Source organism: Polyodon spathula, chromosome 8, assembly GCF_017654505.1.
Source record: "Polyodon spathula isolate WHYD16114869_AA chromosome 8, ASM1765450v1, whole genome shotgun sequence".
Lineage (NCBI taxonomy): Eukaryota > Metazoa > Chordata > Actinopteri > Acipenseriformes > Polyodontidae > Polyodon > Polyodon spathula.
The window spans coordinates 4,796,713-4,822,473 of NC_054541.1; the positions used below are offsets into that span (position 1 = coordinate 4,796,713).

The following is a 25,761-nucleotide window of genomic DNA, read 5'->3' on the forward strand; positions in this document are numbered from 1 at the left end:
GAACGGGACAGTCATAATATCACTTTGGTTACTAGAACACTCTGGTTAATGTCAATGTCAATCACATTTATCATCCCTAACACTCAATGGTGCTGTATGTATTTCTTGTCAAAATGTTCCTCATAGAATTTTGTCAGCCAAAGTCCAAATCCAACTACACGCAAACACCCTGCAACTATCAAAGACAACTACACGCGACAAACCAGCAAACAACAACGTATACTTTCAACACAAGCAGAGATGCAAAAACTTATACTTATTGTACTTTATTTTTTACATGAACCTACAGAATTCCTGTACATGCATATAGTCAAATACAATAATATATATATATATATATATATATATATATATATATATATATATATATATATATATATATATATATATATATATATATAAAATTTACAGAACTACAAATGGCAGTTTTTTCATCACGTAGTGCTCTTAAACAGCCAAGTTAAAAAAGTCTCAGTGATATTGTGATATCTACAAAAAAGAACATGAGCTTTACTGATATTAATGTAACTGTATCCTTCTATATAATACAATGGTTTTCAATACTGGGGAATACACAGAACAACTGAATGCATTTCAACTTTCTCCTTTTTCTGGTGGAAATGGTTTTCTATCTTAATAACTGTACAGTACTATTGGTATATGCCACGTTTATTTTTCTGCCCAATTATTATGTGGCCATGTGTTATCACAAACATATAATTTTTTTTCCATAAAGAATGCTTAATACCAGTAGCACATAGAACTCAAAATTATCCTTCTCTCTCTTTTGGTTTAAATCTTTGAAGCCCCATAATAAATTAGAAATCATTCCCTTGACTTTAACAGTTCTTCCTTAAGCTTACCCTTAGGGGATCTCTAATGACCTAAAGTGCCGCACGACTTCAAAGAAACCTTCACTTGATCATTTTGTAGAATGGCAAGAACTGGCAGGGCTTAGACACTGGGATATCATAGGTGAACAACATTCAAACCCTTTCAAACCTTACCTCTCTTCTATTAGACAATGGGATATCATAGATGAACCACATTCAAACCCTTTCACTGTCTTACCTCTCTTCTGAAAACACGTGGTAAACAAAACAAGTAGATGACCATTGGTAGTAGCCACGTGGGCTTCTACACTGTAGATACTGGCATTGTAAAAACCCCACTGAACAATTGTGTAACTCTGTAATTGTGTTGCAGTTTTAATACAAAGTACATAGAGCAGCACTGTGGTTTCCCACAACTGCAGCTGTCACATGCCCCCTAGTGGTGAAACTGAAAACATGACTGCCTAACTTCCTTGTTCTCACCACCTTTAAAAAAGTTCCCACTACCCCGAACACTGACAGGCCTCGCAATAAACTGGATAGTCCTTCCACCATGGGCTGTTACCAATTAGGCTGGCTTGTTCAGGCTGGACCGGCTAGCCCCTTCAAAATCCTGTTATACACTTCATTAGCAGGTTTTTTTGACTACCTAAAAAATATGATAGTATACTAATTTGATGAAAAGAGGGAACATGTTCACAAAGAATGCACCAAAGTGATTTAATTGTAACAGGCTGTACCTGTTACGTTGACTCAAACATGTATACCAATTATAGTGAGATGATTATGGGTACATTTGTAACACTTTTTGTATCATACCGTCACATTAAAACAGGGCTAATCTTGAACTAGAGAAGATAAACCTTTCAAACTGTATGTTGTAGACTTGAGGCCAAGGGGTACATTAGGATAAAATGCTGCTAAATCAGCTAAGTATCACAGTGAAGGAAACCGCTACACACAGCTTATCTACTATATTGGTATCGGTGCAATGCATGGGGACTGCTGCACTTACTGTACTGCAACTCCTGGTAATGCCGTGATCTGTCTGTGGCTCTTACAGCGTATCTTCAGAGAAATACACTGGAGTTTTAATAGTACCCCTGTGGTATTATTCTGCAAGGGTTTGGACAAGACAGAGCGCTTTGTCCATTACTCCCCACCCACCCCCCCCCCCCCCACCCCACCCCCACCTCCCCACTCCCCACCTCTTTTAAATGCTTCCTTAGAACTTGGGTCCGAATCAGATATCCTTATGATGGTACTCTTTCCTAGGTCTTCTGTTATTTTGTTAGCTAAAAGGCATACCTTGAAGTGACACAATTAATCGCTAGTGTGGATTTAAGAAATAACATATTTACTCCACATGGGGTTTGTTATTGGCAGACATGATTCTGAGAGCTCTGTTTAGGCTGCAAGGGTGTTTTAAATGTCTATGACTGAAACTGATACAAAGTGATTCTAAATAACCACAAGTATGCATTAGCAAAGTGAAGTCCCAGTGTCCCAGGTCTGTGGGTGATCATTTCTCTGGGGTGCTGCGAGTGGGAGTGTTAATATTCCTACCTGTTTTATCTGTCAGGAGATAGGAAATCCTCCCCAGCTGCTCAGGAATGGTGCTGGCTTTTACCACAGTCCCGGGAATCTTGGAATCCCGCCGGATCATCCAGCTATAGACCATCTTTCCCATGTCCAGGTTCACTCGTAAACTGCAGGCAAAAGTCAGGAATGCATCAAGCAATAAAGCGGATGGGCCAGAGACATGGAAAAGCAGGTCCCTCTGAGCTAGATTCACAACATGCAAAACAGCACAGAATGAACTATACTGAGGCAAAGCTTATGTACATTAATGGGTTCTTAAACATTTATCATAAAAACAAAACAGACACAAACACAGATAATACAACTATTCTACTGTAACTTGACGAGCAGCTTGTTATAGGTATCAAACAACAGGGTCATCTGAATAAAGTTTTCTTCTTGTCTAGTCACATCATTTCCCGTTTCAGTTATCAAATCATAGGGAGTTTTTAAACCCAGAGCTCAATAGAGCTCTCGGAATCCAGGGTGGAAACGTTTACGTGTGCCCCTGGCAGAGTGTTTCAGGGGGGACTGGTTAATGGTTACACTTTGGTGTACCAGCTGTACTGATAGATTAGACATGTTTGAGAACTCTACTGAGACCACGGGGGTGCATTAAAATTTTAAAGTCACCACCAGGATGTGATGACTGGAACACAAAATGTCACAAAGTGAATTTAACAGAATATATTAGCATACTGGTATTTCACACCCACACAAAGTTGCTCCTAAAGTCCTTCAATATGACAGCGAGGTAATACCAGTGAGCAAGTCGAAAATAATTGAACAAATTTGTATTGTTCAGTTTATCAAAAGTGGAAATTGTGCATGACACAGATGTCAGCCTTGCTGGTAGAATGAATGTCTTTTCTGTGACAGACATAGCACTGGTAATGGGCTCTGACAGTCTGAAGGTGGAAGCTCAGTGGAAAGCTGAAGGGAGTGCGCTCACTCTGTTCATGCCTATTAGAAGAACTATATATCACGCTTGTAAAAAACAACGGCAGACACTTCTGAGCTGTGCTGAAATCGGAGAGACTTCAAACTGCATCTCATCTCCAAATTCCCAAACAACAAGACCATCAACCATATCTATTCTGACTTGCACGTCTATTGATCGGTTCAGAGTAGGCACTTTTCAATTGTTCTAAAAAAATCTTTAAGCGTTTTTCAAATACATATCCTAAAATTGTTAGTATAATCTACGAGAACATACTACAGTGCAAGCGTTGTCAGTATTATAGACAGCGCTGTCAAATACTGATTGCTTACAATCATTACAAATTTCTAAGGGTTACATTGACTGGACCTCTCGTCAAAAGGTGTTGAAAAGGTTAAGAAGATCACACCAAAAAATGCACCTGATAGGAACAATGTTTGAGAAGAGGAGAATGAAGCGAAGGATCTGGAGATACCAACGTCCTGCGAAGTGCTGTAGGGCCACCATGACCAGAGAAACCACCACCAATGCGCCGAACAGGATCTTTGTCAAGCAGTTCACTTCCAGGTCAAACAGGCCAATCTATTGGTAGAAGCACATCAACATGTATCTTCAAGTTGTAGTTATAAACAGGCCAAAGGTTAAGAACTTCTGTACTGTAAGATTCATGGTCGTACTTTTCAATCCTGCGGGTGACTTGTTTGAAAAGATGCCCGAGTTAAGGAAGTCTCCCTTTAATAAGCTAGTTTTCTTTTTGTTCTCTACATTTGATGAAAAATAGAAGATTTACACAAAACACTGAATACAAAAAATCAGCCCTAGGCAGATCTCTGGCTAAGACAGAAATCTGCGCTATCCACTACCATGAAGATTATTAAAATAGACAATATGAGCTCATTGTAAACATGCTGTAGTGCCATTTCCACGGTATTTGTTCAGCAATAAACTCTGTCCGCAACAATGATAACAAGTAAACTGGAAACCTGCAGAGGCGACTGAAAATAAAGGAGAAGGACACCTTGTTTCTGGGGTTTGACGTGTTCATCACACTACGCAGCTCCTTCCCTGTGTAAATCACCACTCCCACAACCGTACCTAGAACAGATCAAATAAAAAAGAAATGAACGGGTGTACAGGAAAAAAATTACAGCCATTAGCTTTCATCTACAGGTGTGCGCAGCTTTATTACAACACCACAGTGCTTCTGTTTTAACTTGCTGTGCATCTGAAATCAAACCACTGGAACTGAAATCTTAGAAAATAGTAAAAATAGGCAAATTAGTGTAATTTATTGATGACTTTAAATAGGGCACTCATGCAATTCATTTAAAACAGAAAAGGAACACAGCCACACATGGCCAAATGCATGTGGCTTTTCGGAAGTTCTTTAAGATGCCTAATTAAAGTGCTAAGTGCTCTAACATTTTCACACGAGTGCCAATTGTTTCTATATCACGGATTACGGACCCCAAATGACAACGACGTGTTTTAATAAATGTGCACACTACTGTTCAGGACTACACCTCATCTGTACCGCAGTGATCAGGTAACTGAATGTCGATAAGCTCTATCGTCTTAAAAGCACCAAACTATTATAGCACCACTACAGTTTTTGTTTTTTTAAATTTTTTACCAGGTAAACTGAGATAAAACACCCCAGAAACAAGAACATCATAAACCCAACACCAGAGAATTTGTTTTGCGTTTGCTTGCAATGCAATGGTAAAGTCTCACAAGATCTTTATCCAAATGAAGATGCTTTGTGATGCAGTGAGGCTCAATATGAATGGATGTCTTTACCAGAGGCAATCACCGTGTTGGCCCACAGGGCGTTCTCAATACTGAGGCTCTCATTCACTGGAGGGTCCCCATCCTCCTGTACAAAACAAGAAGCCACTAATTAGTCATTCACACCAGGCACCTTCTTATAATCCCACTGGAACCCAAATCAACACGCTTATTATGTGCAGACTTCTGGCTGGGTTTTTCAAGTTTTTGTTGAAAAAGCACTTCTACTACATGATCTCTGGTTTGGTAGTATCAGCGTCTCGGAAAACGCATGGAATAAAACTTGCTAAATTGCTGTACCACTGTGTGCTGCTGTTTACATAAAACAGTGCAAAATGGTGTAAAAAATGAAAATGTTGCAGGTTCCAGAAAGAAAGTTGCTGTTTTGGGGAATAGTACGGAGAAAGAAATGTACAGATTCTACCGTCATACTGCATTTCTAGGTTCATGATGCTAAAAATGCGTTGGTTTTGGGGGAAAAAATGGCCTTTGACATTCAAATTGGCATTTCATAAGAATTTATCCAGAATTTCAAAATACTTAATTGCAAATTCTGAGGTAAAAACAAAGACAGTTTTTCCAGCTACAACTGTCTTTAACGGTGTCAAAACTGGTCGATAGGACTTAGTAGTTTTGCCTCAGACTTTTACAGGATTAACAGCACAGTAGCTTAATTTCTGCCTAAATTCACAATTAATTCAATGTAAAATTGGGTTAATAATAACAGTTATTCTATTGTTATACCTTTTTTTATTTATATAACTAACTGATTGCATATTTAACTGCAGGCTTGTAAATGAACATTGAAAATGTCTGTTCTGTGTGCACATGTTCTGTGTGCACAGACTGGTCAAACCAGAACTGCAATCAAGACCACTCCAGTTACAATCACTCACATGCAGCTGTCATTATATAATGAACCACTGAACATATAGTGAATGTGAACATATTATAGTGAATGCTATACCCTAACAGTAGGCCTAATTTTATTTTGCATAAGAAAATCGCTGTTAAAATGAAGAAAAAATGCAGGATGCTATTGCAATTAACATGTTGCCAAGTTGCATCTTGAATAAATGGGGCACAAACAAAGAAAACCCAATTAATGGTCTGTGAGGCTTTTCTTTTGTCTACCACGTCACAGCACCTAAATCAGCCAACAGGAAGCAGTGTTATGAATTTAGAGATTGTGACAAGCAAAGGGGAAATGTGCCCACGCAGCAATACAAATAACAATGAGAACACAGTGAGGCTTCTCTCCGTTTGTCAGTTAAACCCACAGTGACCCACACCTAAAGCCCTTTGGGACAGAGGCCCTCCACCTTTAATTACCAGGTCCCTGGTCTTACTGAGACCACCAGAACACATTTAAATCAGCCTCATTTTCCGACCAATCTAATTCAAACCAAAACCACAGCCCTGGTCGCGGGTCTCTGTCAAGCACAGACTGCCATTGTATTGAATTGTGTGGAGCTCTTGTGATGGGGAGAACACCAAGACAGTTCACTTGTGATCTGGACTTCATTTTAACCCAGGCTTACACAGGTGAAAGGCACAACCTGCTAAAGAATGTCCTGACCAAGTTGCATTGCAGTAAGATATGCATTTCTCTGGACATATGCCAAAATGTGTATTAAAGACAGACCTACCATCCCCAGACTAAGGATGTCCTAAGCAGATTTCACACCTGCAGCTGTTCTCTCTCTATATATGTAAAGCTCAGTAGTATGACATACGTAGGTATATACTAGAGGTGAAATCTGCATCACACAGAACTTACTCTGGTAAAGGTCCCAATGAAATTGTGAATGTCAATATTTGGCTCCTCTGCATAAACAAATGAGCGGCTCTGGAGAAGGTCCTGTGGATAACATTTAAAAAAAAGAATTAGGAGTATCCGCTATTAAAAACTGAATCTCGTTCGGTTTCAAAAATACAACAATGCTAAACTTTAAAATCCCCAAACACCAAGGGGTACCTTGTGAATGTTTTAATTCTCTTCACCATTTCAGTCCCTTGCTTTACAGGCACGTCACAACAGGACTGTTAGTCTTGTATTATCTTAGTACCACACTATATTGATTTGGTTATTTTTCTGACATATATGCGTTAACATTACAACTGTACATCTGGCAACCTACGCGACCTATTTCTCTTCATTACAGTAAGTTTACATTGTGTGACTATAGTACTGACTATAGTATGATGGCCCCTCAGTAGGGCTTGGTTGTTTGTGTCTATGACTTGGTTCTTGCTTGGACAGTTCATTTAGTTTTGTGGTTTTACCATGTTCCCTATTTCTCACACAACATATCAATGTGGATTTCAGGCATCCTGTATGTTAAAGGTCTTGATGAAATGCGACCTACAGAAACCTCAAAGTTCTAGTTCCCTTTTGAGAATCAATATAAAATCAGCAATCACCCATAACATATCAACACTGAAACATGAATTCGAAAAATAAACTCCTTCTGAGCATTTCACTCTCTATTAAATACAATGAGAGTAAAACTGAATAGCTAAACTTGTACACCCAACTATGTGTTAGGTACATGCCTATTGGTTTTCATTCTGGAAAAACATCTTAGGAAACACTATGCAAGATAACTCTCCTGTGTGTGTGGAGTGGTGTTTCTGTATGCCTGGTACACATGTTGGAAAGATCCTGTGTGTGTGTGTGGAGTGGTGTTTCTGTATGCCTGGTACACGTTAGAAAGTTGAACTTACCGCTGCTGTGGGTAGCCTTTGAGTGCAAGCCACCGGTAACCTCAGCTTCCAGTCAGTCTCACCGTCCAGCTGATCCGTGCGTAAGAAACAAGACCCTGCAGGGCACAGGACAAGGAGATGAGTCTGTCTGTTTCACTTTTCAAACACTTGAGTAAATGTACAGCAGTGTGCACATATACTAGAACACCCCATTGCTTGTGTATATAATACAGCAGTGTGCACATGTATTAGAACACCCCATTGCTTCTGTAGTTTTGATTTGTTGTGCATATGAAATCAAACCAGTGTAACTGAAAATCCTGGAAAATTGTCAAAATAGGCAAATGAGTGACTGTCTAATTTAACAGAGGAACACACAGCCACAAATGGTAAAATGCATGAGACTTCAGAAGTTGTTTAAGATGTCCAATTTAAGCAAAACTCACAACGTAAGCTGTGTTAAGGTGTATTAGCTCATCACAAGACACTGCAGTCTACCCTGGGTAGAGAGAGGGGGTGGGTACTGCATTCTATCCTGGGTAGAGAGGGGGTACTGCTGTCTACCCGGGGTAGAGAGTGGGGTGGGTACTGCAGTCTACCCTGGGTAGAGAGGGGGTACTGCTGTCTATCTGATGTAGGGAGTGGGTGGGTACTGCAGTCTACCCTGGTTAGTGAGTGGGGGTACTGCATCATACCCTGGGTAGAGAGGGTGGGGTACTGCAGTGTACCATGGGTAGAGAGCGAGGTGGGTACTGCAGTGTACGCTGGTTAGAGAGGAAAGGGGGAGTACTGCAGTGTACCCTGATTAGAGGGAAAGGGGGAACTGCAGTGCACCCTGGGTAGAGAGGAGGGTGGGTACTGCAGTGTACCCTGGTTAGACAGGGAGGGGTGGGTACTGCACTGTACCCTGGGTAGAGGGGTGGGTACTGCAGTGTACCCTGGGTAGAGAAGGGGGTGGATACTGCAGTGTACCCTGGGTAGAGGGGGGTGGGTATTGCAGTGTACCCTGGGTAGAGAGGGTGGTGGGTACTGCAGTGTACCCTGGTTAGAGAGGGAGGGGGGAGGGGTACTGCAGACCTCAGGCTTTTTCAAATGACCTAATGACCTGCAGCTGTGGTGATGCAAGAATTCCTTTAAGAACAACTTAACTTAATTTACTGGCAACTTAAGAAAGACTATTTTTCAGGTGTATAATACTGGGAACTGCCGGAATCCCATAGGAAACTATGATATATGAGCGTATACACTATCCATTTATACTAACATACATATATACTTAAGTTTATTTTAGTGAAATAAATATTTTTTATGTGATTAAAGTCATACATCATAAAAATCACCAATGACTACTAAAGTGTCAAAACTAGCAGTTCTCTCCTTTCTATAATAGGAAATGCACTTCTGCTAATGCGTTTATTTAATCTTTGTACAGTTGCACTTTATTTTTTGAAAGACACATGCATTGATCACAGGCGTTTACCATTTTTTTCGGACGTCCTCAGAAAGATCATATCAGCAGGAACTCGTTGATTCTGCAAGAGAAACATGACACAGTGATTACTCCAGATTAATTTAATCAACGTCACTTTCAGAGCAATCATGTTCAATTTCAAAACAAAACCACAGCCCTGGTCGCAGGTCTCTGTCAAGCGCAGACTGCCATTGTATTGAAATGTGTGGAGCTCTTGTGCCGGGGAGACCACAAAAACACTTTTCATTTGTGACCTGGGCTTTACTTGAACCCGGGCCTATGAAGGTAAAAGGCACCACGTGTTAAAGAATGTCCTGATATGCATTTCTCTGGTTATATGGCAAGGTGTGTATTAAAGACAGACCTACTGTCCCCAGACTAAGAATGCCCTAAGCAGGTTTCACACCTGGATAAGCTGTTCTCTATAAACAATCAGAAGTTGTTTAAGATGTCTATTTATAGCACATTTTCACACATGAGTGTCTATTGTTTCTTAATCACCAACTACTGACTGAAAATTGAAAGTCTCACACCTATACAAGTAGGTATACAAAAGGACACATTTTAAAGTGTTCAAATGCATTTGCACACTACTGTATGTAAAGCTCTAACTGGTGTATACTAGAGGTGCAATCAGCAACCAAGTTCCTAATTGAATATTGGACAAGTAACAGGATAACAATGTATTATTAGAGTCAAAATAAAAAAACAGGTGCATGTGTCAGCGTTATTTATTCGAAGATAGAAAAATGCACAACGCCGCCTAACTGCCCTTTGCCTATGCTATGGAGGCGTTTCTGATTGCTTTCCAGTCTCCTGTACAGTAGCAAGTTTGTTGCCCTGCCCAGTCATTAGCATGGGACCTCACTGGAAGTTTACACACAAGCTTGCAGAACGATCCTGTGCAAACATCTCCAGATAAAATCGTATAAAACATGGTGAACATGATTCCCACATGAAATACAAACCTTTTCTACAATAATCAGATCTCCAACTTGAATACCGCTGCTCTTGACCTTCACAGTGCCTGGATTAAAAAAGAAAGACATGCAGAGTTTAGTACATATGCTACATGTAGGGTGTTGCATACAGCATGCATATCTACTAGCACTGTACATCATCCATAACTTCTAAGAAGTCAAGTCAAAGAGACAAATGTTTCAGCTAGTACCTTTTCCACTGATTGGTCAGCAACATTTATCAGCAGTTTTACTGGACTTAAGTTTCTGGTTTTAGGTACCAGCCGAAACATTTGTCGACTTGACTTTGCTTCATATAGTTTTATCCTTGTTCACATATTACAAATTAAAACAACTGCATTTTTTTTTTATTTTAAAATATAAATTTACAAAGATCTTCTTTAATCTCTCTCTGCAACGTCATGCTTCACAGAGGGGTGCTGCGTACACTCAGGAGAAGAGCATCCGCTCTGCAAGAACTCCCTGATAAAACGAACATTTCTCCATATTCCATGGTGGTTTGTTACAGTGAAGTTAGCCTGTCTGTGTGTGTGTGTGTGTGTGTGTGTCTATATATATATATATATATATATATACACATACATACATACATACATACACACACAGTACCAGTCAAAAGTTTGAGTACACCTGCTTGAAACCAAGTTTTTCATGATTATACAGTTAAAAACATAGATAAACTTGCCTATAAAAACACTTAATATTTATTATATGATACATGTACTTATATAAGCTGATAATCATAAGTGAATTGCATTCAAAAATTAAATTTTTAAATGAAAATGTAAATCTTGTCAGTTTCAATGACATGGTCACCCAAAGCAAGGGGATTTCAGTCTAAAGCCCAAGTCAGTTAAAAGTCTGAAATGTGTATAACACGGTGTTAGAACACTGGTCTAAGTATAAAAGTGTCTTTGTTAGATGTTCTCTGAGTTAACTAGCATGTTACCTAATTAACCTTTTGTCACCAATTATTGTTAACAGGTGAGGGTCCATGATTACTATACATATAGGTAGCATAGGCACAAGTTTGTCATTCCTGAATGTAAGGGAGCAGAAAATGGTAAAATACACTCAATTAAGCAAAGAAAAAAGACAGTCTGTAATTACTTTAAGAAATGAAGGTCAATCTTTTAGACAAATCGCAAGAACTTTGCAAGTGTCTGTAACTGCTGTGGCCAAGACCATCAAACGATTTGAAGAAACTGGCATTCATGAGGACCGAACAAGGTCAGGCAGGCCAAGGGTGACCTCAGAATCAGAGAACAAGTTCATTCGAGTCACAAGTTTGTGAAACCGTACAAGTTCAGCTAAATGCTACTAGAAGTACAGATGTTTCAACATCAACTGTTCAGAGGAGATTGCGTGAAGCTGACCTAACTGGAAGAACTGCTGCAAAGAAACCATTGTTAAGAGTGCAGAATAAGAGGAAGAGACTTGCCTGGGCCAAAAAACACAGAAACTGGACGTCTGAGGAGTGGAAGTCGGTTTTATGGATCGATAATTCAAAATTTGAAATATCTGGGTCCAACCGCCGAGTATTTGTAAGACACAGAGAGGGTGAGCGCATGAGTTCTGCATATGTGGTTCCCACTGTCAAGCATGGAGGAGGCAGTGCCATGGTCTGGGGTTGCTTTGCTGGTGAGAGTTGGTGATCTTTACCAAGTCCATGGCAAGCTCAATTAGTATGGCTATCATAGCATACTTCAGAGGCATGCCATTCCATCAGGATTACGGCTAGTTGTGCAGTCCTTCACTCTTCAGCAAGATAATGACCCGAAACACACCTCAAAGTTGTGCAAGAACTATCTGGCGAAGAAGGAAAGTGAAGGACAACTCAATCTAATGACCTGGCCTGCCCAGTCTCCAGACCTCAATCCCACAGAATTTGTATGGGACAAACTGGACAGAAGAGTCAAAGCAAAGCTACCCACAAGTGCCCTACATCTCCGGGAATTGCTGTAGAAGAGCTGGGAAGACATGTCGGATGATTTCCTGCTGAAACTTGTTAACCGAATGCCTTGTGTTTGTGAGACTGTTATTAAGGCAAAGGGTGGCGATTTTGAGGAATCAAGATTTAGAGACAATTTTCAATTTTCTTGAACATTGCTTTGATACTCCTTATGTTTGGTTTTGTATATTGTACAATTTTTTCTGAGGAATCCTGATTTACAGAACTGAGTGTGGAACTGCAATAATAAGCTGTCTTGCACTACGTTTATTAGCAGGCAGGCTGCCAGTTCAAAGGCGAGGATTGTCGGAAACCACAAGGGTCAGCGGAGCTATTACTTGCAGCACTTCATTTTCACACCTCACAGGATACACTTTTACATTCATGCTTCAAATTAACCACAACATCCCCCCTTCCAGTTCACACATCTACACATCTACCTCATTCAGCCCGTTCTTAGAACAGAACTGACACATCTACCTCATTGTGGCAAAGTGCCCCACCCCTGGCCTATTTATTTGTGTTGTATGTTACGTGTAGTGTGTTAATGTTGGTGTATAGTCATTGGTACACAGAATATAAATGTCTGTGTAACACAAGTGTTTAAAATGTATATTTGTATTTAGGCAAGAGGATTGCACAGCACTTCACGTGCAGGTAAAATGTAATATGTGAGCACAGGGAATTGAACTTTTATTAATTCACGTGCAGTTGTACCAAGTCTCCAACTGAATGACTGATTAGCAATCGAGTCTCGGTACAGCTGCATAAAAGCAGCATGTTTTTACTCACTTGGGGTTGTGTGTTCGATGAGTGGAGACGGAGGTAACAGTAGTTATAATAGCAGCTCACCGTGTTTGTCTGTGTAGTCTGTTTTGTTTGTCTCTTTATTTTGGCGAAAGTGCCGTGTCCTGTGTTTTGTTTGTCTTACAATCTTTTATTTTCTGTCTGTTTCATTATTAAATGCTGAGCGAAACCAATCGCTCAGCTTCACCAAACTCCACCTCTCTGTTGTTTATTTGTTGGTTCCTGGTTATGGTCTGACGTCACCCACTACAGCCGTCTTCATGACACTCATTCACAGCCAGCCCGTTCTTAGAACAGAACTGACACATCTACCTCATTCACACCCAGGCAGCCCATTCTTATAACAGAAGATGGGCTGTCAATTAATTGCAGTTAACTTCTGTGATTAATGTGTTAATTTCTATAGAGACTGATTTTTTTTTTTTTAACGTGTGTTAATTGCACTCTCTGTCTTGAGCCTCTTAGCATTCTGTAAAGGTTTTTTGGTATCATTTTGCTCCTGAATATGTCTAGATTCAATTTCTGCCTGTTGCCAAGCTGAATAATTGCCAGTTTAGATGCAAAACAACCTATTTTGGACTTACCCTTACTGCTCTTCGGATCAGCAGAACACCATCATTGCAGATAATCAAACCAACCTTCTCGTGTTAACTCGTTGCACTATTTAAATATAAATATACTACAGAAAGTTGAATTTACAGCTAGCCAACCCATAGCTTTCTTATGTAAATACACTTCCACTGATCTAGCTTACATTATATATAGGGGCATAGGAACATGGGACCATAAATGCTTATCCAGTGATGTAGCTGCCTGTCATGTATTCTATGACAGACAACTAAATCTAAAAGAGCAGACTGGGAACTAAACATAGACAAAGACAAAAAAATACCAATAAAAACACAGATTTCAGTGATTGCAACTAGAACCACTCAAGGCATGATTGGTAAGGGGACAGTAAAACTAAGAAAATGTAAGTTCATGCTACTTTAATTAATCCAGACCATTGGAGAATAGCTACATTCAAAGCAACACACACACACACACACACACACACAAACCTCTTGTAGAAAGCTTGCTGTAGATCTGGGAGTTTACTTCCTTGTCCCTGATGAAACATCGGATCTCCTCCACTGCCTCACGCCCGATTGTGACGATCAGCACAAAGCCCTAAACGAGAACCATAAAAACATGAAACTGGGACAAGGACAAGTCAAGCAAGCAGTGAGCAAATGGCAAGTGGATCAATGCCTATTGATATTTTACATTTTTTTTTTATTAAATGTTTTTTAATTTATTTATTTTAAATTTAGAGGTCGCCAATTATTTTTATTGTTTTCTCCCCAATTTAGTAATGTCCAATAATTGTTAGGCTCAGCCCACCGCTATCACCCGTCTTCCAAAGCGTGTTCCGCCAGCCGCCTGCTTGTTTACACACCGCAGACATGCCGCCACCCAGAGCTACAGCATCGGAGGACAATGCACATTTTTTATTGTTATTAGGCAACGTTATAGCAAAGACAAACACACGCTGTCCTCCGAAGCGTGTGCTGCCAGCCGCCTGCTTGTAAGAGGACAACGCAGCCCTGGGCAAGTCCGCAGGCGCCCGGCCTGACCACAGCGGTCGATGGTGTGCGGTGAGCCGAGGACACCCTGGCCAACCTAGCCCCCACCCCCACCGAACCGGTGATGTCCAGACTATAAGGCGTACCTGCACTCAACGCGGAGTGCCTTTACTGGATGCACCACTTGGGAACCACTTTATTGATTTAAAAAGTTCTTAAACTTTAACAGGACTAACACAAGTACAAAAAAATAGAATTACGGCTTATTCTTATTGCATCCTTTCAACAGTGTTGCATACACCTATGTGAATTAAATCACATAAAATAAAACCCTACAGCTGCCAAAACTCACAAGCTCTAGAATGAACCATTTTGGTATTGGCACTGTAACACGCATTAAAGTGTTTCAGTGTTTATTAGGGAACATGACAGGGAGCTTTCACCAGGAGACAGAGAATTTAACATCTAAACACTGCAGTGTATCCAGATCTTGCACCCTCCCCTTCAACAATGGTAGTGTTCCTATTCAAACGAGTGGTGTACAGTGGGAAATGAAAACCAGCAAGAATTTAAAAAAAAGAAAAAAAAAAGAACGTGCGATAAGGATAACCCGGGACTCTGCGAAGAAAGCGTAATGCATTTACTGTAAACACTGCAGGGTGTTCTGTAGCTTTCCAATCAAAACTACCACAGAACCCTGATGAGTCATAACATTTACAGTATGTATTCTGGAAGGATATCTCTGGAAAGCCAGCACACACAAACCCTAGCTTTACAATGGCAGCCACAGTCATCTAAAAAAAGATAAAATATGGCGTGGTAAAATTGAGGTCAAAAGCGATAAGCAGTTTAGCTAACCTGTCCTGCATCTTCTGCACACTAGCGGGCGTTATCTGATGAGAAACTGGTCTGCCACAGATTATTACCAAAACATAATGTTTCACTGGTAGATGTCACTTGCTGAAACTTGTGAATACCAAAAGGGAAAAGCTTATATTGCGTTCAAAGTAACTTTATACTGTACTGTACGACTGCAGCAACAGCTCGAATATGCTGAAGCCTACAGTATATCAAGAAGTTACTACAATGCTAATAAAATGCTTTTGCTGAAGAGGTGGAGAAATGCAGCAAGCTACAGCCCAGAAGAAAATAGTCATGATTGTTTAACAACAATCGATTGGGCTATAGCGCTGCCTAATAATAATAACAAATGTGCTGTTTACATATGTATAGCACAGCAGAGCAAATCAATACACATCCTGCTTCTCATCTGATGTTTCACTGAAGTTATGGCGGCGCTATCCTTACAGAGGAATTGAGCAAGTATCAAATTACAAAAACTGATCAATCATGTAATGCCAACTTTGCCTGAAATCCCACATTTGATCTGAATCGCTGTTTTTGTTTATTTTGTTATTTGGAACTTTTTAAAAACTGCTACAAAGGATAGCCATATGTTGGTACTTGAAACAAGATGTTACTGAGTCAGGGTGCAGATTGAACACTGACCAGGAGTTAGGTGATGTCACTGGTCACAGAGGGCCAGGTTACTCACCAGAGGAACCCAGTATGTATACAGCGCTCCCAGTCTCAATTCAGGAACAAACTGGGAGCAAGCCAGCAGGAGGAAGTACAGGTTGAAGAAGTACTTGAACTGATTGAACAACACCTGCAACAAACAGAAACAAAATGTTAGATCACATGAGCTTTATATCATGTTATAAACTTCAGCAATCATCTCTGTAGCCACTAAATGTTATCAACCAACCCATACTAAATAATGAACACACGGACTCAAACTCCATTCAGCGTGTTAGACTTCATTAGCATCAGTACTCTTAACTGCAACATTTGAAATGGCAGATTTGTGGAGTTACGGCTTCTATCTCAGCCAGGTGTTGGACAAGGTGGTTCCTGTCACTTCCTGCTTTCACAAGACACAGACCTGCATACCTATATACTGTACATACTTATGTAAAGTGTCTGTCCCTCAAATTAATCACTGTGTAGCATATCAATGCCAGTTACAGATCTAAAAAGCATTGATAATTGGAAACGTGTAGGGGCTTGATTGGTATGTGCTTCCATATCCCAGATTACAGAGATCAAAGCTGGTGCACCTGGAATCAGGTTCTTTCTGCAGATTGCTGCTTCAATCTCTCCTAGAGGTATAAAGAGTGGTAGTCACTGAGGAAAGATGAATATTTCACTTTTGTTCAATAGAGCACCTACCCCAGGGAGGAATGTGAAGAAGTTGTACTTCTGATTGTTGATGACATTGCGAGGATATCTCTGGTTTCTTTTCTCTGGGTGACCCAGCCAGACTGTCCGAGGTTTGAAATCCCTCATCCCACAACATCGCGACCAGGGGCAGCAACTGCAAATACAGAGTATGCAACAGTCACACACGCTTTCAGCGTTCCATTGCAGTGAGCTAAAGATGAGACTTAAAGATTCACACATACAAAAAACAGCAGGTAGGAATGAATGGATCAGCCATAATAAATAAATAAATAAATAAATAATCCCTAGTTCATGTATATCCCTGCCAGTATGTAAACCTTCAAAGAAATCATTAACTGTCTTCACAAGTCATTATCACTGTCAAGTAACACCTGAATGGTGCTAACAAAAAAAAAAACAAACACAGTAATTCTTGGCGAATATATATTGTCACAAGTGCAGAAAGGAAAGGACTGCTAAAGGCTTTCACCAGGTTTATTGTTTACATATATACCTTTCATATAAGAAAATGTGAGATTTACGAAATAATTAATACATATTTACAGGAATTACTTTGTTTGCTGCGTTTACTTTAAGTGTACATTTTTGGCCTTTTTCAAAAACTATTCCGGCCTACATATTTCTGTTTCAACTAAAAACAAAAACACAAACATAAACAATACATTGCTTAAATGCACCGAGTATCACCACGCTTTGACCACTGTGTCGGTCCTGGAATGTTGCCTAGCAACCTGCTGAGAACTATAAAGTCCTTCCTACCAAATATACAGACGCCCACCACAACAGCAAGAATAGACACTAACAAAGACAGCATGCTTCAAACAGAGAATGATGTCTTTATACCACAACAAATTCTTGTATTTAATGTGTGTATATACACACACACACACTGCTGTGCGTCTTAGACATGTCGCATTTTTCTACTCTGATGCATTATGAGCATCAACAATTTACACAAAGCCTCAACTAGTGTTTTCTACTGTTATATAACATCCTTGACTTGCATAAAGAAGGAAAACCATTGAATGAATGAAGGCACAGGTGTCATTGTCCATCTATCAACAGTCCAAAGCACCTTTGACCATCGGTCCATAGTCCAATTTCTGTGTTCTTGTTTATTGTGTTCTTATTTTAGCCTTTTAGTCTTGTTCCCCTTTCTTAACAGAGATATTCTTACTGCAACACATCCTTTCAGTCCTGATTTCAAGAGACCGTCATACTGTTAATTTGATGGACAAAGACACCTGTCCCAGGAGGGGGAAAAAAAAAAAAAAAACACAGGACATAGAGTTACACAAATAATACTTAAAAAAACAACGATCCATAAGAAAGTGCATATATATTTATTATAACCCTAATATACACATTGTGATTACAGTGCACTCCATTTATAAGAATTACTGAAGAATCAACCGCACATCGTGATCAAAACCACTGGAACAAAATCATTCCTATACTAACCATGTTAAAACACTTGCTTGTAAGAATCAAGCAATCCACGTATAAGACTCATTTTGAAACTGACTGCATGTAATATGATACTGTATCAAGTACAATGACGTGTACAGCCACTAAAGTATTTTAGCGCGAGACGGCAACTCACACACCCTTTAAAGTCGTACAATGTTTTACACGCACACTTCCTATAGTGTGTGGAATGTGCGTGGCTTATGCTGCTACGTCACATCAAAAATAAACGTGGAGAGAGAGAGATGACTTTCTAAGCTGTGTGGAAACCCGGCCACTGTAAATAAACTTCACTTAAATTGTTATTTTTTCATTTGAATCTTATTTTTTTCTTCATTAGTATTTTATTGTTACTTTCTTCTGTGTCTGCCTGTCTGTCTGTGTCTCTCTCTCTCTCTCTCTCTCTCTCTCTCTCTCTCTCTCTCTCTCTCTCTATATATATATATTATTATTATTGTTATTTTCAAATCAGTCTTTACTAAAATCCTTTGTAGCACAGGTATAAACGACATACTGTTGGCACTGTATGCATGCACGTACATCTGTTCGTACGTACAACAACATTTGTACTTAACCCAAATCCTCACAATCACATTGCAGTCCTGGAATGTTAGCAAGGTAATGTCACATCACTGTCCAAATACTCCTGACACCAATGTGAGCTGGCTGTGTAAACAGCGGCCCTACTGCCACAGAGCTGTGCAAACAGGAAACGCCTAGAGGCACACAGGTTACATTTTGTACTGAACAAGCTAGACCTGCCCTTCACAATGGATTTGTTTCACTCTTATTTAACACCTTCAGTCAGGGGTTCCCAAACTGTGGGCCGAGTCCCCAGAGGGTCACGGGAGCAACAAAATGCTGTATGTATGTATGTCAACAACAACAATTCTCTAACTATCTTTTTTCTTACCTTCTTACATGTTTGCAGTCATTCTGATTGGTTCTTATTCTAATCACTTGGACTGTGGTTTTCATTTTTGTCTTTGTAAGATGTTTTGACCTGAATTCAGGAGCTGCTGCTCTAGTTGTCTGCCACAGATAAAGGTCACATAGGCCAGACCAGCCAAAGTGTTTTTTTTTTCTAGCAATAACAGCCAGCGCCACCTACAGATCTTCCACTTCGGATTTCCTTTTGTTTTTTTGGTAATACAATTCTGTACACTAGACAGCACTGTAGCTTTCTTATGTAAAGACACTAGCTGATTAAGCCTACATTAAATACAGGAACACAGGAGCATGTACGAATGAGAAGAGCCACTTGGACCAGAAGTGCTTGTCCAGTAATCTAGCTGCTTGTCATAATGAATGAAACACACAGTACGTTTATAAAAGCAAGCCATCACGTCTTTATTTATATATTCCATAATGCATTAAAAACAATGCTTTAAGGAAAACCTTAAGGCTTCATCCACTACATATACCAGCAAATTATGGCAAAAAGACAACGCTACAATTTGTGCTAGGTCTTTCTAACATGAGGCACAAAAGAACAGAAGAAAGTGTAGAACTGCCATGTCTTGTTTTAGCATGCCTTGTTCAAACAAGTTTGGACATATTTTCTATTAGCTTTAGTGAGAATAGGGTGTGGTTTAATTATATATATATTCCACAACCATATGATTTTTGTGAGTATCTGAAAGCATGGGGAGAGCTAAATCAAACACCATTAAAGGGATATTAAAGGGATACGTGTTCCTTATATTAAATGTCTTATCTGTTTAAAATCCTATTATGTGTGCACGCTTGTCTATGGGTGTTTCTGCTTAGACATGCTTACTAACTAGACATTGCTTCTGAAAAGACTATATTCAAGGCTGACTGGCGGAACTGACACGAGGAAGCATATCAGTGTTGCACAGCATCAGTGGACCATGCTTCGACTATGTAGGGTTACCATATGACTTCGGGCTTTTTAACTTACACCCCAATGCATTCTGGTAAACATAGTCCTGCTTCTCAAAGAAATTAATCAAATGAACGCTACCTGAGACAGGTAAAACGTACCAGAATGCATTGCGATGGGAGTTGAAAAGCCTGAACTTTCCAAGTGAACATGGAGTCATATGGTAACCCTACACCTCTGGGCTACTGTGCAACACCTAAACGCTTCCACAGCCATGTTCCATGCACTACAGGAATCTTTTCAAAAACAATTTTCTCTGGAACTGGAGATTCATACAATCATACAATTACATCCTGTTCCAATATCAGTGTACAGGAGTCTCTGCATATAGGAACACCTCCTAAGAGAACACTTCTGCTAAGAGAACACCCTTGTGGTGAAACAGATTTTTTCCCCATAGTAAATTCGCTACTTAAAGGAACAAGTTAAAAAAACAGCTTTGTGGCACTGACAGCGATTTGTTCACAACTGATACAACACTGTTTCGTAACCTGTTTCAAACTTAAATTCAAATGGCTTATTCAATCTATTCACTTAAGTGACTCGTCATCACGAGTGTCTTGCGGCACACCGATTGGTTTATTCAACCTTTCCAGCACTGCCGTCGTTTATCATCGCTTCATTTTGTATTGTCATTTTCACGAGTGCACCTCATCACCTCAAAATGGCATATATGCAAATGGTGAAATGCACCGTTGTTTCTCTTGCTACAAAAAGTTGAAAATTGTTCAAGCTCTTGTGCAGGGGTGCTGTGTTAATTTAGTTTGATAGTTTATTAAAAGATAGTTTGTCTGTTACTTCATTATTATAGTTTATTAACGTGCCCTTGCCTATTGCATTTCTCTTACTCTGTTCATTTCATATGCTGACGTGACAAGTAATAAATACGTATTTATTGATTGATTCATATTGTGTCCGGTAGCTAACTCTGTCTCAGAGAACACTTGGGCTACAAGAACACTTTGCTTGCTTCCGGAGGAGTGTTCTTTTAGCTGGGGACTACTGTATAATCAAAACTACAGTCTGATCTACAACCGGACATTACACAAAGGTCAGAGATCGTCTGCATGACGCATTTTTGTATAATGTCCACTTCTAAATCCAGCCCCCTGCCTCACAATATAGTTACAGTCACTGACACCCATCCTTTCTGTCTGCTGTACATAACTTTTTCACAAATCTTTGGTGTCATGGGCCTTACATACAAAGAAAGCATGAGACAGCACTCTTAAAATGAGACGAGAGTGTGTCATGTACAAAAACAAAGTCTCACTTTATAACATCACCAGATTTTCAACAGGCACTCTTTGGAATAAAAAAAGCCAAGATCCATGTTAACACGGCAACCGTAACAATCGAAATGAGAGCAAATGACATACACATTCACCAGTGGTATTTACCAAATTCTTCAGCTATTAGAAAGATAATCCTTTTCAGTACCTTTTTGCTTTATAAAAACCCTTTGCATATGAAAATCATTGACATTAAAGCATTATAATGTTTCTTTTCATCCAATTTACTGTGCTCAGTCTTTTCTTCTCTGCATCAATCCACAGAGTTGCAAAATATTATTACTGAATGTATTTTCAACAGATATGGTCAAATTCCTTTTCTAAGTTCCCATATCATTTTAACAATATCTGTTGACATTTTTCAGAAAGGTGCTATTTTGGGAGTCTGTGGTGGAGATATCCAATCTTGTGAAATGTGACCATAATAATAATAAAAAACATTTTGATTTGTGTACTATGCCAGTGCTTGCAGATGTCATTCCCAACCTCCAACTGCTAAGGCTGGCATGTGTCACAGAATGACAGAAGCAAACAGGTTTCAAGGGGGGAGGAAGCCTGTGTAAACAGATGACAGTCGGAACAAACAGCTTTCTGGTTCTAAAGTGCATAGAAGGCCAAACGAAGCAGGAATTACTACCAAACACAAAGTAATTCTATTTTTTTTTTTTTTTCAGGAATCTGCAACACGGAGGATCCTAAGGATAACTTGATCACAAACAAAACAAACATAGCACAACATTTTGAAACCGACTTGTTTGCTTTCTTAAGCTGAAGGAACACAAAGCCACTTTTTCAGGAACAGTGGCTTGAAACCTGGCTCCAGGAGACCGGGAGACCTAGTTTCAGGCAACTTTGCTGTATCAAACCAGAACTCTCCTCTGGTGGGCCATGCAGTGGCCTGAAAACTAGTCTCCTGAAGCCAAGTTCCAAGACAGAAAGTGGTTTCGCGTTCCCGCAGTTTAAGGGATTCGTCAGAAATAAGTGGTCCTGTATATTTTGGTGGTCAAATTCAAACTGCCCTTGGAAAAGGAAAACAAAGTGGACTGCTTGGGTTCACTCCCAACTGTAAAGTTTTCTAAAAATTGCCTTGAACGTCAAACTCTGAAAATGTTACCCATAGTGGGATGGCGCTTTAATGCTTCACACACTTGACCTTATATATCAATTTAATATACTAAGCCTTCAACTGTCTTTACAGTGTGTCCACTATATAAATTCTAAAAGAAACGTAATCAATTTAATGACAAACGTTTTGACTATTAGTCTTTAATTGAACTTCTAGTCAAATATTTTCATTGAAGAATTGTGTTTATCTTGGTATTTCTAAATTCAGCACTAACAAGTGTTTAGTAGGTAATATCCACTGTTAGCCTTTTTTTTTTTTTTTTTTTTTTTTTTTTTTTTTTTAAATCACTGAGCATCGGTATAGTCTTCCCTTAGCTATGCTTGGGTATTCTGCTGTGCTATATATGGTTGTGCCGTCGTAGAGGATAGTCCTGCTAATGTTTTGGTATTGAATGCTGCAGTTTTGCTAGTGCTTTGACATTTTAAAATATATACCATATTAACGTTTTAAGACACCACACTCTGTCCATATAAAACTACCTTCCAAGTGATATTGGATCCAGAAAGTGTGACCTTTATAACATAATCAATGGCTTTACAATGCGATGTATCTTTAGATTTCGGAATGACTAAAGCTGTCCGTCACTTCGCGTGTGTTTTCTCGCCAGGGTTTTGGGTGTGCCAGTGAATCGGGAGAGACCTGTCAATTTACATATTGCCAGGCTTTCAGTTGACGCTAGCTACAATGCAAAATATGTATTTTGTATAGTCTATTTTAAAGGTACCACATTATTACGATTGGAAAAACAAAAAACGATGGAGAATTTTACATGAACTGATTTGCAAGGCAAAAAAAAAAACAAAAGAAACAACAACTTTAACTAGAAAACAAAGGCCCATTGACTAATCATTTTCACTGATTTTAAACAAAACAAACCCGACCAATGTATCCACATGTGTGCTAATGGAAGATTGTGTGCTAGCTAAGCAAGGCACTGTTCTGATTTCTTGCACCTGTTTATATTTGTGACACAGAACCCGGAACAAGGACTCGAGTACAGCTGGTGTGAGAAATCTTAGATCTGCCAGGTTCGTTTACCGTGTGTCCTTTATAAAACAGATCAAATATATCACAAACATGATATTTAAACAGACAACAACACGTACACATACGACCATGGCCAATCGATTAGTATCTGACACAGCAGTGATCACCACGCTATCTCCCCTCTCCTACAATCGCCAGCTTTGTATTATATTCATATTTCTGTCAATAATACCAAATCTTATTTTGGTGTGCACGTTCTTACCTGTTTCTATGCTTATTGTCGTGTCTCTTTTTGTGTCTGACGGGCTGTAAAGCGATATTATCCGTCATGTCTTCAGCCGTTGTTTACGTGGAATTCCTGCTTCCCGCAGCTTGCTGGGCGGAGGCTCGTATGATCCCACTCGCCTCGCTTGTTTCAGCGCTGGCTGTTCTTCCAGTCTCAGCCAGGACTCAGAGCTGGCGAAAAATGGGAACTGCAGGTCCTCGAGATTTTGTCAGATTTTATAAACTGATCATCAATCTTGTTTTCTTAGGATCCATTTGTACACACATATACGGGTTGTATACAACAATGGATCCTCCAAGCAGTCGACGTTTTGTAAACACGTCTGCAGGCATAATGCGCCATAATAGCCTATTGTTTTAGACGCTGCATAATGTTATAATATTTCTCTAAAGCATTCTTTAATTTGTTGTGTGTATGTGGCCTAGTCAACATATTTCTAAAAGTGTATAATTGTGTAAATAATGTGTGTGTATCACACACACACATTATTCTCTATCTATCTTAGTGTATCATACATACTTTTCTATATAACTGTATATACTGCAGTGTATACTGATATGGTATATAAAACTGTAATGCTGTGGAAATGGTATTTTTTATATGGCCTCCAAACTGACATATACTGCAGGTTTGCAAATTAAATTAGTTATTTATTATTTTAGGACAAAAAAAGACTTCAATAAGAATCAGGCTCAATGATTTGAAGCATCATAAACAGTAAAAAATAAATAAATAAATAAATAAATAAATAAAACGTGTCTTCCATATGTGTTCCTTGAGAAAGGGTTTTGCTTAAATCAATTTAACACACAGCTATTTCCTTAGATTAATTTATTGTTATGTGTTATACAGAACACATTGAATTCTTACTGTATTCAACTGCGGGTCTGAGGTTATGAAAACTTTGGCCATGACATGTATGTACAAAAACGTTTTTTTTTTTTTTTTTAAAAAATATATATATATATAAAATAATCAAATGCTACAGTGTCAAACATTGTAGATGAATATAAACATAGATAATATATATATATATATATATATATATATATATATATATATATATATATATATATAGTGCCTATAGAAAGTCTACACCCCCTTTCAAAATGTTCACCTTTTGTTGCCTTATAGCCTGGAATTAAAATGCATTAAAATATTTATCATTTATATATATTTATCATGTATCTACACATCCTAACTTCCAAGTGAAAAAAAATATTCTAGAAATTTGTAGAAAAATTAATGAAAAATAAAAACTGAAATAGCTTGGTTGGATAAGTGTCTACCCACCTTGCAATAGTAATCCTAAATTAGCTCAGGTGTAACCAATTGCATACAAAATCACACACCACGTTAAGTGGCCTCCACCTGTGTTAAATTGTAGCGATTCACATGATTTCAGGATAAATTCAGCAGTTCCTGTAGGTTCCCTCTGCTAGGTAGTGCATTTCGAAGCAAAGACTCAACCATGAGCACCAAGGTGCTTTCAAAAGAACTCCGGGACAAAGTTATTGAAAGGCACAGATCAGGGGATGGGTATAAAAAATATCAAAGGCTTTGAATATCCCTTGGAGCATGGTCAAGACGATTATTAAGAAATGGAAGGTGTATGGCAATCAAAAATTTGTGGCATGACTCGAAGATTGCTGTCCATCAACGCTCCCCATGGAACTTGACAGAGCTTGAACAGTTTTGTAAAGAAGAATGGTCAAATATTGTCAAATCTAGGTGTGCAAAGTTGGCAAAGACCTATCCCAACAGACTCACAGTTGTAATTGCTGCCAAAGGTGCTTCCACCAAGTATTAACTGAGGGGGTGGGGACTTATC

At 39.2% G+C, this 25,761-nt stretch overlaps 1 protein-coding gene across 1 annotated transcript in view; it reads right to left on the reverse strand.

Moving 5' to 3' along the window:
* Positions 1-24,165, reverse strand: part of LOC121319226 (probable phospholipid-transporting ATPase IIA) — a 56,787-nt gene extending 32,622 nt beyond the window's left edge. Inside the window, exons 1-12 of the mRNA XM_041256433.1 lie at positions 23,907-24,165; positions 16,855-16,999; positions 16,178-16,291; positions 14,119-14,227; positions 10,288-10,346; positions 9,329-9,380; positions 7,870-7,964; positions 6,923-7,003; positions 5,155-5,230; positions 4,373-4,449; positions 3,776-3,936; positions 2,400-2,542 (exon numbers count right to left, since the gene is read on the reverse strand). Of these exons, the coding sequence (XP_041112367.1) occupies positions 2,400-2,542; positions 3,776-3,936; positions 4,373-4,449; positions 5,155-5,230; positions 6,923-7,003; positions 7,870-7,964; positions 9,329-9,380; positions 10,288-10,346; positions 14,119-14,227; positions 16,178-16,291; positions 16,855-16,999; positions 23,907-23,974 (1,180 nt within the window). The 5' untranslated portion in view covers positions 23,975-24,165. The remainder of the gene's footprint in view (positions 1-2,399; positions 2,543-3,775; positions 3,937-4,372; positions 4,450-5,154; positions 5,231-6,922; positions 7,004-7,869; positions 7,965-9,328; positions 9,381-10,287; positions 10,347-14,118; positions 14,228-16,177; positions 16,292-16,854; positions 17,000-23,906) is intronic.
* Between the last annotated feature and the right edge of the window lie 1,596 nt (positions 24,166-25,761).